We start from the raw sequence: 17941 nt of genomic DNA on the forward strand, positions 1-17941 counted from the left end.
TACTCAAGATAAATGTGGTATTTATATTTTTCAAAGGAAATGACTAAAAGTAGGAACTAAAACTAGGAACTAAAACTGAGTTGCAAATTTAGTTTACCAACAATTAAAAGTTAAAAAATTTAAAATAAAGTTGAAATCATTGGAAAATTGTAGAAAAATATTTATCTAAAAATTCAAATATCCAAAAAATTGAAACTAATTTAGATTCTTTCAATATGAAATATTTGAACATTATTTCACTCAGAAAGTTTTCAGTTCGTTAAGATTGTTGTTAGCTCATGCTGTAACATCTATTGTAGCCTGAAGGTATTTCTTCCTTTGTTTCTTAAATTCTGCTTTAAATCGGTGGTACGTAGAATCTGTGATGACTACAGTAACAATGAGATTTTCTTTGGTGGCATCAGGAACAGCTGAAACAATGCTTGCTTCTTGTTGGAGCCATCTAAAATATAAGTAGAAGTTTAAATAAATACTATAAAAAAGTCAGGAGTTTAAAACATGTAACTGAATCTATATTGTGGCTTAAGTCTATGTATATTATTATTGTTGATTTAATTAACCTGGAAAAATAGATACCACCAATTATATTATTTTTTGAGAGCAGGAACAATGCCTTTCAGCAAGACACAAATAGGGAAATTTTCATATCTTTTCAGCCATAGTGACATGGAAAAATGGATATCAACAAAAATATTGCTTGAAACTGTTTTAGATTTAATTAGCTTGCCTATAATTATTAACATTTGTTTTAGATTCTTTCAATATGTCTATTTCCATGTTAGCATGGCTAAGATGAATATACTGAGGCATACTTTTACAACCAGGTGGGTTTTCCTGTCAATAACCCTTATCTGCTTTTCCAGGAAGAGATCTTATATATATACATACACATTGAGAAAACCACATGATGTGATTGAAACATTACTGGTTTCAAACTCCCCTTACATTGGTGAATCATGTGTATTATGATTACATCATTGTCTAAAGGAAGGAGGTGTTCTCAGTAGATGGAAAACAAGAGCAATCAGATATTCATTGTTGAATCTGCCAGAATGCATTACAAATGAATAAATGTATTATTGTTTGGTTTCTCACTGTTCTGCATGCACTTCTTTATATATATATATATATGTGTGTGTGAAGGTGTGTGGCTCAGTGGTTGTACCGTTAGGCTTACAATCGTGAGGTTGTGAGTTTGATTCCAGGACAGGACTGTGTGTTGTGCTCTTGAGCAAGACACTTTATTTCATGTTCACTCAGCTGTAGAAATGAGTTGCAATGTCACTGGTGCCAAGCACTGTATTAGCCTTTGCCTTTCTCTTGAACATGGGTGGTATGCATGGGTGACTGCTGATCTTCCATAAACAACTTTGCCTAGATTTGTGCCTTGGAAGGGAAACTTTCTAGGTGCACTCCCATGGTCATTCATGACTGAAGGAGGTCTTAAGGATATACATATACATACATATATATATATATACACACATATTTATATCATATATATACACACACACACATATTTATATCATACTAGCAGAAATACCCGGCGTTGCCCGGGTTAAAGAGAATAATGAAATCTAAAAACGCCGTCTAGACTACGCATCATCTTTATATATAGAGATATATATACACACACGCACCCAAACACATGTATATATATGTATATCAATATAAATATATGAAAGTCAATGAAGTTTCGTAAAAGAAGATGATCATGTACATACTTTCTTGCTGTTGTGATTATAACACCTCATTGTAAACTATGTTCCTTGTTTTCCCTTGTGGAGCATATACAAATAGGTTTTTTGTTGCAGCCAACATACAGTTGTCCATGTGAGAAGCAGGGCTCTTCCAAGAGAAGACCAGCTACAGACAGTGTTTGACCCTGATATTTGTTTATGGACATGGCAAAAGTCACACGAAGGGGGAATTGTAGTCTTCTGAATGTAAAAGGAATGTCTGCTCCTGATGGAGTAAGAGGAATTCTTGGAATAAAGACGTCATCCCCTTTTGCACATCCAGAAAGAATGGTAGCCTCGATAACGTGTGACATCATTTTCTAAATAATGCTCATCTGTTATGTTCGGGTTAAAATTTCATCAACATCAAAAATATATGAATTTTCATGGGAGTTATGGCCGTTATGCAAAGAATATAATTTCCAAATTTCATAAAGATCCATTCAGTACTTTTGACGTAGTTTTGGATAAGAAAACAAATGACTAATGTGTGTGTTTGTGTGCATGTGTATGTGTGTGTGATGGGTGTATATATGTATAGATATATGTATATATGTGTACATATTACATGTACATCTATATATATATATATATACATCTACACATATGTATACATATACATGTATGTATAGATCTATATATATATATACATATACGTGTACATCTATATGTATACATATACATCTCTCTCTCTCTCTCTGAAAATATCTGTCATTACAGTATCGAAATGGTGTACATGTATATGTATACATATATACATCTCTCTCTCTCTCTCTTTTTGTCTCTCTCTTTCTCTCTCTGTGAAAGTATCTGTCACTACAGTATCGAAATGTGATTGTTTCAGTTAGTGGAATACTTTCATTTTTAAAGTGAAAGTATTTGACATGAGTGTTTTTGTTTCACTTTTGACACGTAATACTTAAATAGTGGAGGAGATATTATGTTGCCGTGTGCTCGAACTCTGCAAGAAGTTAATAATTTTTTTTGACTAAAACACAACTGGAACCCTAAGTAAGGCATGTGTAAAATTTGAATGAAATTGGTTGCGTAGTTCTCGAGTTTTAGGGATTCACACAGACAGACAGACACACATTCTCATTTTTATATATATAGATATATACACACACACACATATTTATATCATATATACAGCAAAACAAATAAAAAAATGAAAGACTATGAAAATAGTGACTTTGGATAAAAAAATGGTACAAAATTAATAATTGTTGGCAACACTTACTGAAACAAAGAGCTCCCCATATTGATACGAAACTTTCTTTGTTTCCAGTTACTATTATTAAGGATGGCTTCTTGAATGCAATGCTTAAGTTTTCCAACTCCAACTCCACTACTGGCATTTGTGTATATGCATTTTCTTTCTGACTGACTTTCTAAATTTTCCCTAAAATACACAAAATAAATGATTGATAGTGATAAAAGATAAAAACATGAAGTCACTGAGTTAATATAGCACTTACATTGTAAAACTTTAAACTGCTTTAATATCAGTGACTGATCAAATGCCCCAAAATACTGATCAAAATTCACATATGACAAAAAAGAAAAAAAAAAAGAAAGAGAGACCATGTACTTTTGTAATTGAGATCTGCAATAGAAATTTTTTTATCATTCTACAGGTAAACCATTTCCTAATTTCAGTTTGGTAGTAATGTTTTATATATATATGTATATATGAACAAATAAAAGGTGCAGTGGAATTGCAAGAAAGTTAATGGCAAAAGTAGTGTTTGTATGTGGAGGACGCACAGGAACCATAAAGACTAATGATACACAGGAAATCGATTTTCTCAAACGCACTAGAGGCTCCCTAGAGGTAGCAGACAATTTCTGTTGTCTAGGTGACCTAAATAGCAGTGGGAGAGGATGTTGCTAAAATAGAAATAGGATGGAGAAAATTCAGACAGTGATTACCTCTGTTAACAAAAAGTCTCTTACTCCAAGTGAAAGGTAGATTGTATGATGCTTGTGTACATACATAGGCACAGGAGTGGCTGTGTGGTTAAAAGCTTACTTCTCAACCATGTGGTTCCAGATTCAGTTCCACTATGTGGCACCTTGGGCAAGTGTCTTCTACTATAGCCTCGGGCTGACCAAAGCCTTGTGAGTGGATTTGGTAGACAGAGACTGAAAGACGCTCATTATATATAATATATATATATATGTATGTATGTGTGTGTGTGTGTGTGTGTTTGTCCCCTACATCACTACTTTACAACTGGTATAGGTGTGTTTACATCATCATCATCGTTTAACGTCCGCTTTCCATGCTAGCATGGGTTGCACTATTTGACTGAGGACTGGTGAACCAGGTGGCTACACCAGGCTCCAATCTGATTTGGCAGAGTTTCTACAGCTGGATGCCCTTCCTAATGCCAACCACTCCGAGAGTGTAGTGGGTGCTTTTACGTGCCACCGGCACAAAGGCCAGTCAGGCGGTACTGGCAACGGCCACACTCGAAATGGTGTCTTTTACGTGCCACCTGCACGGTAGCCAGTCCAGCGGCACTGGCAACGATCTCGCTTGTATGTACATTCCCATAATTTAGCAGTTCGGCAAAAGAGACCAATAGAATAAGTACCAGGCTTGAAAACTAAGTACAGGGGTCAATTCATTCGACTAACAAGTAAAAAATAAAAGACACAGTAATGCTACATGTTAGTGAGAATGCAGAGGATAAGCAAAGACAAGTGAGGAAGCAAGTATGCTCCATTGGATATGTAATGTCAGTGTGCATATACAACAACATACTGAGAGAAAAATCAGATGTAGTGTGCAAGAGAGAAGACTGCACTGGTTTGGTCATGTTACGCATATGGATGAAATAGCTGCATAAAGATGTGCTGATTGCTTAAACTGAATGTAACTTGTGGAAGTGGGAAACCCAGGAAAACATGGGATAAATAATAAAGACTGATCACAGGATGCTAAACCTTAAGGAGGAGATGACAAAGGGCTGATATGATTGGCAATTTGCTGTGCTCGAGAAGACCCATCCATTGCAGCAGAAATAACATCCTAAAACTACCTTGGTTGTACATATTTGGCCTTGTCCCTCATTTCTCTCCCTCTCTCTTTGCCCTGTTAAGCATTTCCCCCACATTACATCTCCTAACACCCTTCACTTCCTGATCTATGGTACTGCTTGGCTGCTGCAATCACCTGAGAGAAAACTAGGTAAATTACACCCCTCCTTTTTGGAATCCCTTCCATTTCTCATTATCATCCTGGCCCACGCTATTTCCACCAAACACTTTCTTTTCTGCCTTTTGCTCTCCTTTTCTGTACTTCTTTCTTAATATCTCTCTCAATGCCCTCTCACACCCCACTTACTATGGCCCCTTGAGTCACTCCTTTATCTCTCACCATCACCTTGCTAGGTGCATCTCTACCCATCATCTTCCCCCCCACCCATGATCCACTGTGTCTTTAGATGCTCCAGTATCCCACCGCCACTCCTGTCTTCTTTCCAGCTTTTCAACTACCCAACCTCGTATATCTATTACAAGTCACCTGGGCATGTTCTGCTATCATACTCTAACCTCTTAATACCTAGCATTGAAACATTGTCCCTTCCCCACTCTTAAATGCTACCCTCCCAATATAATTGAGGAGGCTTTTTTCTTCTTTTCCTTCTGCCCATTTTTCTTCTTTCTTCCTATTCCTTTAATTTCTTGTCTTGAAGTCACTTAGCAACCTTGTTAGTGCTAGTGTCATGAAAAAAAAACATCCAGTACACTCTGTAAAATGGTTGGTGTTAGGAAGGGCATCCAGCCACAGAAACCAAGCTACTGCTGACATTGGGGCTTGGCACTTGACATGGCCTTACAGCTTGCTGGATCCTGTCAGACTGTCCAACCCATGCCAGTATGGAAAATGGATGATAAATGATGTTAATATATGTATATACACATGTACTCACCTGCAAAGTAAAAGGTCAACTTTATTTTTCACTTCAATCATATTTTCCAGTTTTTGAGGGTTGATCATGCCTTTTAGAGTGTTGTAAACATTCATAGATTGAGCTGTGGTGTCTTCATGACTGATATCTCTCACATGGATTACTACATCCTAAAACAATACATTGTAAATAATAATAATGATTTGAAATTCAAAATAGTTACAGAGAAATAATTCAAAAGTTTGCTGAATAGAAGAAACAAACACATTGATCCATTTTAACACTCTCTGATTTTGAGCTATTGAAAGTTCTGGTACTGTGAGTATAGTGAAGTTTCAGGTCTATGCAAATCTTCTTAAGAAAATGACACACTTATTGGAAATGTTATTGCCGAAAAAGCATCACAGTAAAAAGGTTGAAAATGCGGAGCACCAAACACCATGAAGTAACTGAGATGCAGAAGCTAATATTTTCTGGGGAAATATTTATAAAAGAACAGTTTGAAACGAATGAAAAAGAAACAACAAATAAAATGCAAATGTCAAACTTACTGCAATAACTGCATCTTCAAGTGTAGCAGCAAATGCTTCTATAAGTGTGGTAGGGATATTTGAAATAAATCCAACAGTATCAATATAAATAACTGTCATATGATTTGGTAGGACACCAGCATGGGCTGTTACATCTAGAGTAGCAAACAGCTGGTCAACAGGCTGTAGCTTTGCATCAGCAGTAAGTGCTTTGATTATCGATGTTTTACCTGTGATAAAAGGTATGTAAATTATCAATTTAATGGAGAAGATGCAGAACCTAGTAAAATTTCAGTTAGTTAAAGGAGGCACAAAATCCCAATACCACGAGTTGTGGCTTTTTCTCAAAATGAGAAGAGATCTACAATTGATGATTGCAATGTATTCACTAAATATGTAGTGGGAGATTGACAAAGAAGCAACTCATAAAAATGTTAGACAGATAACAGAATTGATAGTTTCTTCTATTTAATAACTGTTGCCTTCAATGGTAATAGAAAGAATGAAGCATGTTGTGGGGTGAGGTATATAGATTCAGTATAAATCAGCAGAGACTGGAGAGAACTGAATCATTGTTTAATGTTAGTTTGTGTGCAAAGTTGAGTGTAAATAAGCTGAAAGAATGTCTGGGTAAAGGCATCAGCTGATTTATACAGGAAAGATGACTGTGTTGGTGTAGTGTATACTGACAATGAATGGAATATAAGTAGATAGAAAAGGAGCCATCTCTACCTGCATTTGTGTAACCAACCACTGCTACAATAGGGATTTGTTTCTTCAAACGATTCTGGCGCACAATCGCTCTTTGTTTTCGAACTTTTTTCAAAGCCTTTTTAAGTTTCAATTCCCAGTCCTTTAAATAAAGCATATAACTTTCTGAAATCATTTCACATAGAGAAAAAAAATCTTATACTTGTTTACAGAATGATTCAATAGAAAAGCATGGAACTTAGGTCAAAAGATGACATTTTTATGAAATGTAGACTTATTATTTTTTGACACAATTATACACTACTTTCACTGTGTTTGTAGTAGCTGGTTTCAAAGAAGCATCTTTTATACATACTGTTCCAAGAATGTTGTTATGGTTATAAGTTCATGCTTTTGTTAATTCCTTCAAATTTATAAAATCTTAAAAACTAGTTCTACTCTGCTAAGAACTTCACTGAATTACCTCTTTATCCACTTACTGTGAAAAATTGTCTGCAAAATATGTGATATGGAATGCTGTTGACTGTAAACAAATTTCTGCTTGTCCTTTTAAATTACTAACTTGAACTGCCTAAAGTAAAGTTGTTAAAGTACACACACACTCACACACATCATCAACATTGTTTAATGTCCTTTTTTCCATGCTGGCATGGGTTGGATGATTTGACAGGAACTGACAAGCCAGAGAACTGCATCAAGTTCCAAAGCATGGTGTGTACAGCTGGATGCCCTTCCTAATGCTAATACTTTACACAGTATATTGGCTGCCTTTTCTTGTTCATAAATATATATATAACAAAACAGGAAATTGGAAAAACATTTTTGGTATTATTTATTCACCATTACATGTGTTTCATTTGTTAACAGGGGTTACAAAATTGTACATATAAGAGAAACATGTAAGATATCTCCTATTAGAAATTCTTCAGACAGAGAATCAAATAATATTTGAATCAATATTATTTGATTCTTTGGAAATGCAATGTCAGTCTGAATGAATGATGGAATACAAATGTATTGAGAGAAAAACTGGGTGTAAGAGGTACCATATATAGTGTGCAAAGGAGAAGACTGCTTTAATATGGGCAAGCAATGAATATAGACAAGGGAAGTATAATTCAAAGTTGCATACATTAAAATTTGGTGTTGATATTATGTTGTGCTCTTCTCCAAAACATATGACTTCACACCACCTTAATTTTAAGAAGGGCTGTGCACTGAAACCATTTACTGTATGAATGAAATTAAAGAAAATAATTACCTGTAAATATTTAAACCGTTGTTCTAGGTACATTGGAGTTGTCCCACCAGTGTGTTTTGTACCCCCTGCAGTTATACTTAAACTACCACCATGGACAGAAGGAAGACGTGATCTATAGGGTACAAAAGAGATACAATTAGGCTTTTCTAAGAGTTTGGAAACTGTTTTCAATTATTACTACAATGATTTCTAATTGAGGGATGTGGCTACTAAATTGTGAGAGAGGTGTCAATTTAATTGACCTAACTACTTGACCACTGCTTGTTTTATTGACCCTGGCAGAAGAAAGGCAAACTTGAGCCTGGTTGGATTTTAACTAACAATAACAAACACAAATGAAAGTAGAAAATTAAATGTAAAAAAACACCAGAAAATTGAAGATACAAAGCAGAAAATCAAAGAACTGTTTGGAAACTCTTCCATGTATAAAGTTCAGAAGAGCACCAAGGAAGCAGCCATATTCAGTGAAAAATATTTCAATAGATTTATCACCACAAATGTATTCTCCAAAAAGATATGGAGCAGTTTCTTTAAAGTACTCTAAAACAGAAGGTGGAAAGATAATTTCTAACATTGGCACAAGTTAAATATTTACAGGGTAGATGAAGTCAACTGGTAGGATTTGAATGTAATGAAAACAGTCTTCTAAATAATGAAGATTTATTTTGATAAAGCTCAAGATTTGAAGAAACACCAGGAAAGGTATCTAGCTCTAGAATAAACATTGATTTTCTTCAGTAAGATATTCATTTTTTTAAGGGATATATAGTTGATTGACTTACTAGTACCTATTTTATCAATCTACAAGCAGAGAAAAGTCCTTATGTTTTACATTTATATACCTACAATTCTCTTTATCTTTTACTTGTTTCAGTCATTAGGCTGTGACCATGTCAGGGCACCACCTTGAAGCATTTGTTGAACAAATTGACCCCAGGACTTATTTTTTAAAGCCTAGTACTTATTCTATTGGTCTCTTTTGCCGAACTGCTAAGTTATGGGGAGTAAACACACCTACACCAGTTGCTAAGCAGTGCTGGGGGACAAACACACACATACACATATATCAGGCATCTTTCAGTTTCCATCTACCAAATCCACTCTCAAGTTTGGTTGGCTTGAGGCTATAGCAGAAGACACTTGCCCAAGGTGTCACACAGTAGGACTGAACCTGGAACTAAGTAGCTGGGAAGCAAGCTTCTTGGTGTACAGCCACACCTGCAATTATTTTTGGGGAAAGAATTTTACAGCTACAAATCATTTAACAGAGAACAAGTAAAAGTTTGATGGTTTAGAAAACTGAGCTAATTCTAGATTTACCAGTCAAGAGCACAATTACATTAGAGTAGCACCAATATTTAAGATTGGAAACATCCAGACTAAATGCATAGCTAGACTTAAGTCTATAAATTCCATAAATATAATTTATGCAGAATGCAAAACAAAAAGTCTGTTCAAGGAGAAATATTACCTGATATATGGAATTTCAGCCAAAGCCACTTGTAGCTTAACTTCTTTTGTTTTAGCATATTCCTTGAAGATTTGTAACACAATGTTGTATCTAAAGAACAAAACAGATATGGCAGATATTTAAATTTTAAGTTATTTATAGAAGACTTTGAACTAAAAGTATAAATATCTATTCCAGTCAGTGTTGTCTCTTGTATTCTCTTACTGGTTTCAATAGTTAGACTGTGGCTATGCTGAGGCAGTACTTTCAAGGACATTGGGGGACTTTGTTGCAACAATTTTCTGCAAAAGTTAAGATATTGCAAAAACAAAATTCAAATAATGATGATTCCTGGAGTAGTCAACAATAAAGCCACAATGTGACCCAAGTACTTATTTTACCAATTGTTAAGTGGTTGGCATTGGGAAGGGCATCCAGCCATAAAAACCATGTCAAAACAGATCTCACCAGTGCTAGAGCCATATGAAAAGCAGCCAGTCTACTCTGTAAGGTGGGTGGCATTAGGGTTTTCAACGGTAAAAACCATGCCAAAAGACAGTAAAGCCTACTGCAGTTCTCTGGCTTGCCAGCTTCTATCAAAGTGTCCAACCCATGCCAGCATAGAAAACAGACAATAAATGATGATGATGAGTGGTTAAGTTATGGGGCAGACATGGACACAACATAAACACAATACCTTTTTTTAAAATAAATACAGTCTTGCACATATACAACTAATATAGAAGATGATAAAATGTAATATCATCTACAAGATTCAAATGCTATGTCTGCTGTGAACTGTAGAGTTGTGATAGCCTCTACACCAGAGCAACATCACAACTTTGACCATTCAAATTAAGCAGCTAAGACTAAATACACACAGGAGGCTGTAGTACAGCCCAAGTCACTTGCCCAAGATTACATGCAGTGGTATTGAACCCTGTATGATATGATTACAAAGCAAACTCCTTAACCTATTTTAACATATTGTTTTAGACATTTATAATCTTTTTCTGTAATGTATGCAACTAAATCACTAAAGCATTTATAAACATGTTGCAGGGTTATTAAAAATTTTATCAATAACATTGATAATTTATAGAAACACTATAAATGTGTAAGTTAGAACTACAGATATACTGTCAATAGAGGGATGTGAAACACACTAGAAAAGAGAATTTAGTTATTGTGGAGAAACAAATTTAAATAGATATCAAATTTTGGCACAAGGCCAGCAATTTCAGAAGTGGATGTAAGTCAATAACATCAACCTGTGTGTAAATGGTATTTATTTTATTGTCACTGAAAGGATGAAAGCAAAGCTAACCTCAGTGGCATTTGAACCCAGAATGTAAAGATGGATGAAATGCTGCTAAGCATTTTGCTTGGCATGCTAATATGCCAGCTCACCACCTTAACAAATTTAAATATAAATAAAAAGAGTAAAAAGTATATCTTGATTACCTGTCATATACTGGAATTTTCCACACATTCTGAAGGTAAGTCCATTGAAGGGTATTTAACATGTTTAAACTAATAAAAATAGCTGTAACAGCAGGACAATTATGAATTTCACTGGTGAGAGCAGCAAAATTGCCTTTACCAAATACTGGTTTTGAATCAGGGCTCTTTGTTGCTACAATTTTCTGAAAAAGTCAAGATATTGCAAAAGCAAAATTCAAATAATGATGATTCCCAAGTTTTCAAACAATAAAGTCACAAGGAACTATAATCAAAGTGAAGAGCTAAATTTTAAAGTTCAAAGTTGTCTTAGCCAAATTAGAAGCAGAAAAGAGGTCTGCCCAGTCTTTTATATCAAGAGAATGATGAGTATAATGTATTTGAAATCATGACATAGTGAGTAAAAATAAACAAAATAGCACAGAAAACAAATTTATATGGCAGACAGGAACCACACCTTGCACAGGTAAAAAGACAAAAAAGTTTACCTGGTATGGTTATGTATCCACAACTCCCTGTCTAAAAGCATTCTTCAGGGCACAGTTGAGGGAGGATGAAAGAGGAGCAGAAAGAAAAAGTCCTGGTTTGACAATAGTAAGGGCTGGACAAATCACAACACAGAGAACCTACTAGGCATGACAGAGAACAGAGACCAGTGGTGATGGCAAATTATGAGTGTGTCTAGAGTGGCACCCCAACATCTGGCCGCATCAGTCAAGGGATCTTGATGATGATAATATAGGCATATTTGCCTCAAAACAAAGGAAAAAGGCTGGGAGGTGTCTTTATTAACCCCTCTCTTCATATCTGGTATGTTGCCAGCTGAGTGTGAGATACTTAGCGTCTTGACCTAAAGTACAGAGCACACATGATTTAAATTCTTGATTCTTTAATACATGTTTAATTCTTTAATTTGTACATGTTTAATTCTTTAATCTGTACATGTACTAAAGAATCAAGAACATAAATTAGCACATATTAATCTATAAGGTAGTGGATTCACAGAATCAGCATGTTAGACAAAATGCTTTGTGGTATTTACTGCCCTTTATGACTGTCTACTTGTCTGTATATCTATACACATACATACATCAGCACCATTTAACATCTTTTCTATGTTTGCATGGGTCAGATTGAATTTGCTGAGGCATATTTACTAAAGCTGGATGCCCTTCCTGACACAAACCCTCACTTGTATTCAAGCAAAGTAATACCACACAACGACAAGACAAGGGTGCAGACACACACACGTACTTGCATATGTACATATATATGGGTGAACTTCTTTCAGTTTCTGTCTACCAAATGTACTCACAGGGCTTGGGAGACACTTGTCAAAAAGTACTGTGCTGTGAGACTCAGCCCGAGAAGCATCAACAATCACAGTTTATAATCTATAATCTCTGCATAGTATTGCTAAATTGTGAAGAGATTTCAAAAGAGTGTATCTTTTTAAAGTGATTATTAGTTGAGTTGTTAGAGTGTTAGACAGAATGCTTCACAGTACTTTTTTGACTCTTTGCCCTCTGAGTTCAAATCCCACCAAGGTCAACTTTGTCTTTCATTTTTCAGGGTTGAGGAAAAAAGAATCACCCCATGGTAGTGGGTTGACAGAACAGTAAGAATGTCAGACTAGATGCCTTGCAGTATTTCTTCTGGGTCTTTGCAACCTGAGATCAAATCCTGCCATGCCCTACTTTGGTGGTGAACTTAATCCCTCACCTAGTTTAAGAACCCCATCTGGCACCTTTAGTACCTTTAGCAGAGTTCATTCTGTTGCAAGCATTCAGACCAGGTTTTCAGTCTGAGGTTACCTTCTTTCCTTCCAACAGCCTTGGAGGCCCTATAAAAGGTCATGGGCACTGCCTTTCCTCCTAGCTAAAAGACTAAAGATAAAATTCTCAATATGCAAAAGCCTTACCTTTCCAACAACCTTCCAGTTAGGAAGTGTCTGAATGAGAGCAACAGATTCTTCCAGTTGACTTGTTATAGAACTTAGAGACCTTTGTGGCCCCCTTTTAACATCTGAAATGAAATCAATTAATGGGTTAATGGCTAATCAAACATTATTCTATAGTAATCATATAGTTATGATATATATATTTTAAATTTTAATTGTTTCAGTCATTAAACTGCAGCCATGTTGGGGAACTGCCTTGAAGAACTTTGTAGTCAAATGAATTGACCCCAGTACTTATTTTTTCTTAAAGCCTTTATGTCTGACAACCACTGGTTTTCAAGTGGTGGTGGTGGGGGACAATCATATGCACAAAGATACACACACAATGGGCTTCTTTCAGTTTCTGTCTACCAAATTCGCTCACAAGGCTTTGGTTGACCCAAAGCTATAGTAGAAGACACTGGCTCAAGGTGCCATGCAGTGGGACTGAGTCCAGAACCATGTGGTTGGGAAGCAAACTTAGAAAACCTGCATCTATGATTAAATCAACTTACTTGGTTGTATAAGAAATACTCTTTGTCCAGTGTTAGGGATGCTGAAGTATTCTCGTACATATTCCTGATACTTTTCGTCACGACGCAATAATTCTTCAATGTTTTCTGAAAAATAAGAAGAAACCTTATTTATTTCGTGTTGTTAAGAGTATCTTGTTAATAATGTTTATATTTTGTAAACTCGCTGAGCAAAATACTAATTCTATAAATTTCTGAAACACTAAAAGAATTATCTCCCATCGCACGAATTACTTTTGGGGTTTACAAACATTTAATAAAGCTGACTAAAAAAAAACAAACAAAAAAAAAAGCGATATCAACAAATAACTATGCTTAGCAAGAGAAAGGAATAAAAAAATTATTATGAAAACAAATCAACTAATTGGAGCCAAAACATCAGAGTAAACTAATCTAACAAGTTATTATGTACTTGTTTAGTCCAGGGTTAGCCTGATCGAACAAGGTCTTCCGGCAAAGACATGCTCTTGACTTTTGTATATCTAGGACTATGAGGTGAGTGAGAAGGAAGGCCCCATCGTTGGTTTGTGCAGAATTCCTCTGTGCAGTCGCTCAACTGTCCTTAAATTTTGAATCTAAAACATAGATGGAGGCTATTTAATTATATTCTACTAAAAGATTTATAGGTTCTAACGACTGAACAAACTACGAAATGTTTTCTTGAAAACGTTACATGTTACATTTTTCATTACAGAAGGTGTAGATAGACTGAAGCAATTACTCATACATTAATCATTATTCATTTCGAATGATTAGATTACATGAGATATTGACAAATCTGTGTATGAAAGTTTTCAAGAGGTGAGGAAGTTTTGTAAACCTGTGTTGCAATTATAAAATGTGTGAATCGTCGATGCAACTCACGTTTTATACAAGGAATATACAGTCTTCTTACGACTCATCGAAGTGTAATGGTTACGGCACTTACCTCATTTTTAACGGTTCTTTGCATTTCAGTTGAACTCTGCAAGCTGCAGTGGTTGGGTAGAAGAGGACAAAACAGTGCTTCATAAGAACAAACAGCGAACGATAATCGGGACTAATGTCACCAATAATCTGTACCTCACTTTATAAACAGCTAATTGTAACGCTGTATATAGCATAATGTTTATACAAACGAAGAACAGTGCAATATTTTGATTCAGAAAAACTTCTCAAAGAGACTAGCATAGAATAATGCAATGATTAAACATCAGTGTACGGAAACAAAATAAGATTTAAACCGTTCTTTCATTTCTCTTTCATTCACAAATGAAAATACATAATAAATATTACCGTCGGGATGACCTTCTAACATTTCTTCTAGGTAACTGTTTGTACAAAAAAGACGACTATATTTTAATGTTGAGCTAAGTCTGCTTACAAAAGCCGGCAACTGAGAAGTTTTGTTACATTTTCTCAGGAGAGTATTTAGTTGTGAGTATTGTCTTTGTAAACGATGATCGTAGATAAAATCCGGTCTCAGAGCTACCTTAAACATATGTCTGAAACTAGCAAATCGGCAAGTGGTGCACTGTTGAAGCGTCATTATCAATTACGGCATAATTAACGACATAAATAAATCGAACAAGCACTGTTTTTACAAAGGAACCGGTGTAATCAAGGGAGGCAACTCTCACGCGACCATTTCTGGTTTTAAAATAAGGCAACTTGGTGTTGTCAGCTGCCAGCCCAGGCTCCGTTGCTCGTCAGGCTGCGAGAGAGAGAGAGAGAGAGAGAGAGAGAGAGAGAGAGAGAGAGAGAGAGAGAGAGAGAGAGAGAGAGCAAAACAAACAAACAAAAAAAAAACAAACAAACCCTGACAAGGTATCAGTTGCTCTCCGACAGTTGAGACCTCCGGCGTTCGCTATTGGGGCAGAGATTGCCGTCCGCAAGTGTGAGTCCCATAACTCAGAGTAACGGTTCCAGTGCATTTCTCTCGCTATCCTCCTAGGCAACGCCTTTTCCATTTTGTCCGCTGGTGCCATGAGAAATGTTTCTATATTGTGATAAACAGGATTCATCGTTAATCTAACGGAAGGAAATACATGTTATATTTTTAATTGGCAGAAGTTAGAAAGCGGCTCAAGGGTAACGTGTAACTTCGGCGGAGATTCGGATCAGGACGCTCACATAAGTTGGATTTTCTCCGTTTTGATTGTGATTTCTCCAATTTTTTTTTCACCACGGCATTGGAAATGATGGGACACATTCTTCTGTTAAAAAAAAAATCACGAAAATTTGATTTTTATCTCCTCCTCACCATCTTACTCAGGACCGACTTTAGCCAATTTTTTTTTTGCCCTACGCATTTAAAAACCATGGGAGAAGCCTTCTCGGTAAAAAAATTAAATAAATTTGGAAAATATTTTCAGACGAATAGGAGTGTGATTTAAGGGAGATCTGGCTGTTGTTTCTAGCACATTTCACGACCGTCCTCCTCGTTTCTTTGTCACTCTGACATGTATTGATGTTTCTCTATATTTTTCTTTCCATAAACACATTTTATGGAATGATGATGCAGAAGCAACACACGGGTGGTCCATTGTTGGGATATAGACAACAAAATATTGGGGAGCGTTACTTTTGTCACGATGATTCGCGCCGGGTATCGAAATGCCAACATCATGGCTGCTGCTCAGTGCTGTATGAACACTGTAACAGTGTTCATACAGGCTGTAAAACCTGGCATGGACGGCTGAAACGGAAACTATGAAGTCGTACCAGCAGGAAGAGATACAGTAGGTGCTCTGACTGCGTTCGCACGTCAGAAATAGCCCAATAACTGATGAACTGGGCCTTAGCTGCCGGAGACTGTGGCCAATTCTTGGCTGGAGAGGATTGGAGCTGGAAGGTCATGTGCATGACAACAGGATTCCGCTTTTGCCACATCTCGAGAAAGAGTCAGAAGTGGTTGTCAGAGAATTTCTACTTCACTAACCCCATTTTTAAGCCTCCTAATACCCACGATTGTAACCCTATGGATTACCACGTGTGGTGGTGAGAGTGGGTGTGATTGAAAAAGACACAAACTACTCTGCCTGCTGCACCACGGCTGAACTGGTGACCAAGATCAAGGAGGTAGTTGACGATCTTCCCTAGGACACTGAAATATATATATATTTTGCTTAGGCATTGTGAAACTAATAGCCTAGTGTAGAAAATGCTTTCCCTTATATTTGTATATATATATAATAATAATAATAATAATAATAATAATAATAATAATAAAAAGTGACAACAAAAGAATGAGACCTTGGAGTTCATAAGATAATCGTTCATGTATGTATATATATATATATATATATATATATATATATATATATATATATATATATATATATAAATAAATAATACAGAATGGGACAAGGACGCAAAACATCCAGATAGACAATACCAGGAAACAAGGACAGGTCATTCGGAGTTTTCTTTCCTCAGTCGAGATCCTTGCAATTTCGACTGGTTACACACACACACACACACACACACACACACACACATATAGTGATAAACAGAAAAAATAGAATTTAGTACTGACTGAAGAGTAATTTAAATTACAGTCGGTATGTCATGACCGTTATCTTGGGGTTTCTTTCTAACAGATTATGTCTAACGTTTGCCAGTCAGTTCTCCTTTTGGCTGTACGTTAAAGTATGGTATAGTTAAACGAAAAATAACTCACGGAAACACACGTCTCGGTCAGAACAAAAGTCAAAAATTTAGACGAGTCTTTAAAGAAAACAAAGTTTTAACACCTTAAAAGAAATAACTAAAACGTTGAATTCCCCAGCCACCTCTACTGGAATATAGAAAATTAGTTGCTTCATGAGTTATTTCCCTTAGATTATTAAAGCTCTGTTTTGACTAAATTCTAATTTCCCCACTTGAACAACAGGTGTTGCCGTTAGTCATATTTGGCTAATTATAAGGTCAACAAATGAACGATACTAGAATACCTATCAGTTGAAGGATGCCGTTCGGAGTGCCTTTGCAACAACCACCAAAGTACAGCTTCAAAAAATATCACACAGGACTTGGCATCGCATCATTTTGTGCCACGAACATGATGGTGTTCATATAGACCTTCTCGATGTGTGACAGCGTCAATGAAACTAAATCCAGTTCGTGCTTTGGAATACTACATTATTTGTTCTTCTATTATTCTCATTACTTTTTGTTAAGGGATAACAAGACTTTCGGACCACCCTGTAGTTTTCGAATGACTACTCTATATTTTTTATTTATTTATTTTATTTTATTCTAAATGTAACAATGGACTTCCTCTAAACAAGCAAATATAATTTGCCATAATCTTTTAAAAATCTAAGCGTAAGCTTCTTTTGTCAACATATTACAAAAAAAAAAAAAAGCTACGAAGCTCAATGCAACTACTTCCCTCCAAGCCAAATAATAAAATT

At 35.8% G+C, this 17941-nt stretch overlaps 1 protein-coding gene across 4 annotated transcripts; it reads right to left on the reverse strand.

The window, feature by feature from the left end:
- Window positions 1-136: 136 nt before the first annotated feature.
- LOC106871025 (putative GTP-binding protein 6) lies at window positions 137-17618 on the reverse strand. Of its 4 annotated transcripts, none has more exons than XM_089357583.1 (12): window positions 17480-17618; window positions 15342-15522; window positions 14473-14515; window positions 13527-13631; window positions 11076-11257; window positions 9633-9722; window positions 8162-8273; window positions 6922-7042; window positions 6211-6419; window positions 5681-5829; window positions 2980-3141; window positions 137-442 (listed from the first exon to the last, which is right to left on the reverse strand). In XM_089357583.1, the coding sequence occupies exons 2-12, from the start codon at window positions 15509-15511 to the stop codon at window positions 277-279; spliced, it is 1509 nt and encodes a 502-aa protein (XP_089213709.1). In that variant the 5' UTR covers window positions 15512-15522; window positions 17480-17618; the 3' UTR covers window positions 137-276. The 4 variants fall into 4 exon arrangements, with proteins under 4 accessions (XP_089213709.1, XP_089213710.1, XP_089213707.1 ...); XM_089357584.1 differs by lacking the exon at window positions 17480-17618 and adding an exon at window positions 17206-17319; XM_089357581.1 differs by lacking the exon at window positions 17480-17618 and having other exon boundaries at window positions 15342-15674.
- Between the last annotated feature and the right edge of the window lie 323 nt (window positions 17619-17941).

The sequence above is a fragment of the Octopus bimaculoides genome, chromosome 9 (assembly GCF_046866305.1).
Source record: "Octopus bimaculoides isolate indiv1 chromosome 9, ASM4686630v1, whole genome shotgun sequence".
NCBI lineage: Eukaryota > Metazoa > Mollusca > Cephalopoda > Octopoda > Octopodidae > Octopus > Octopus bimaculoides.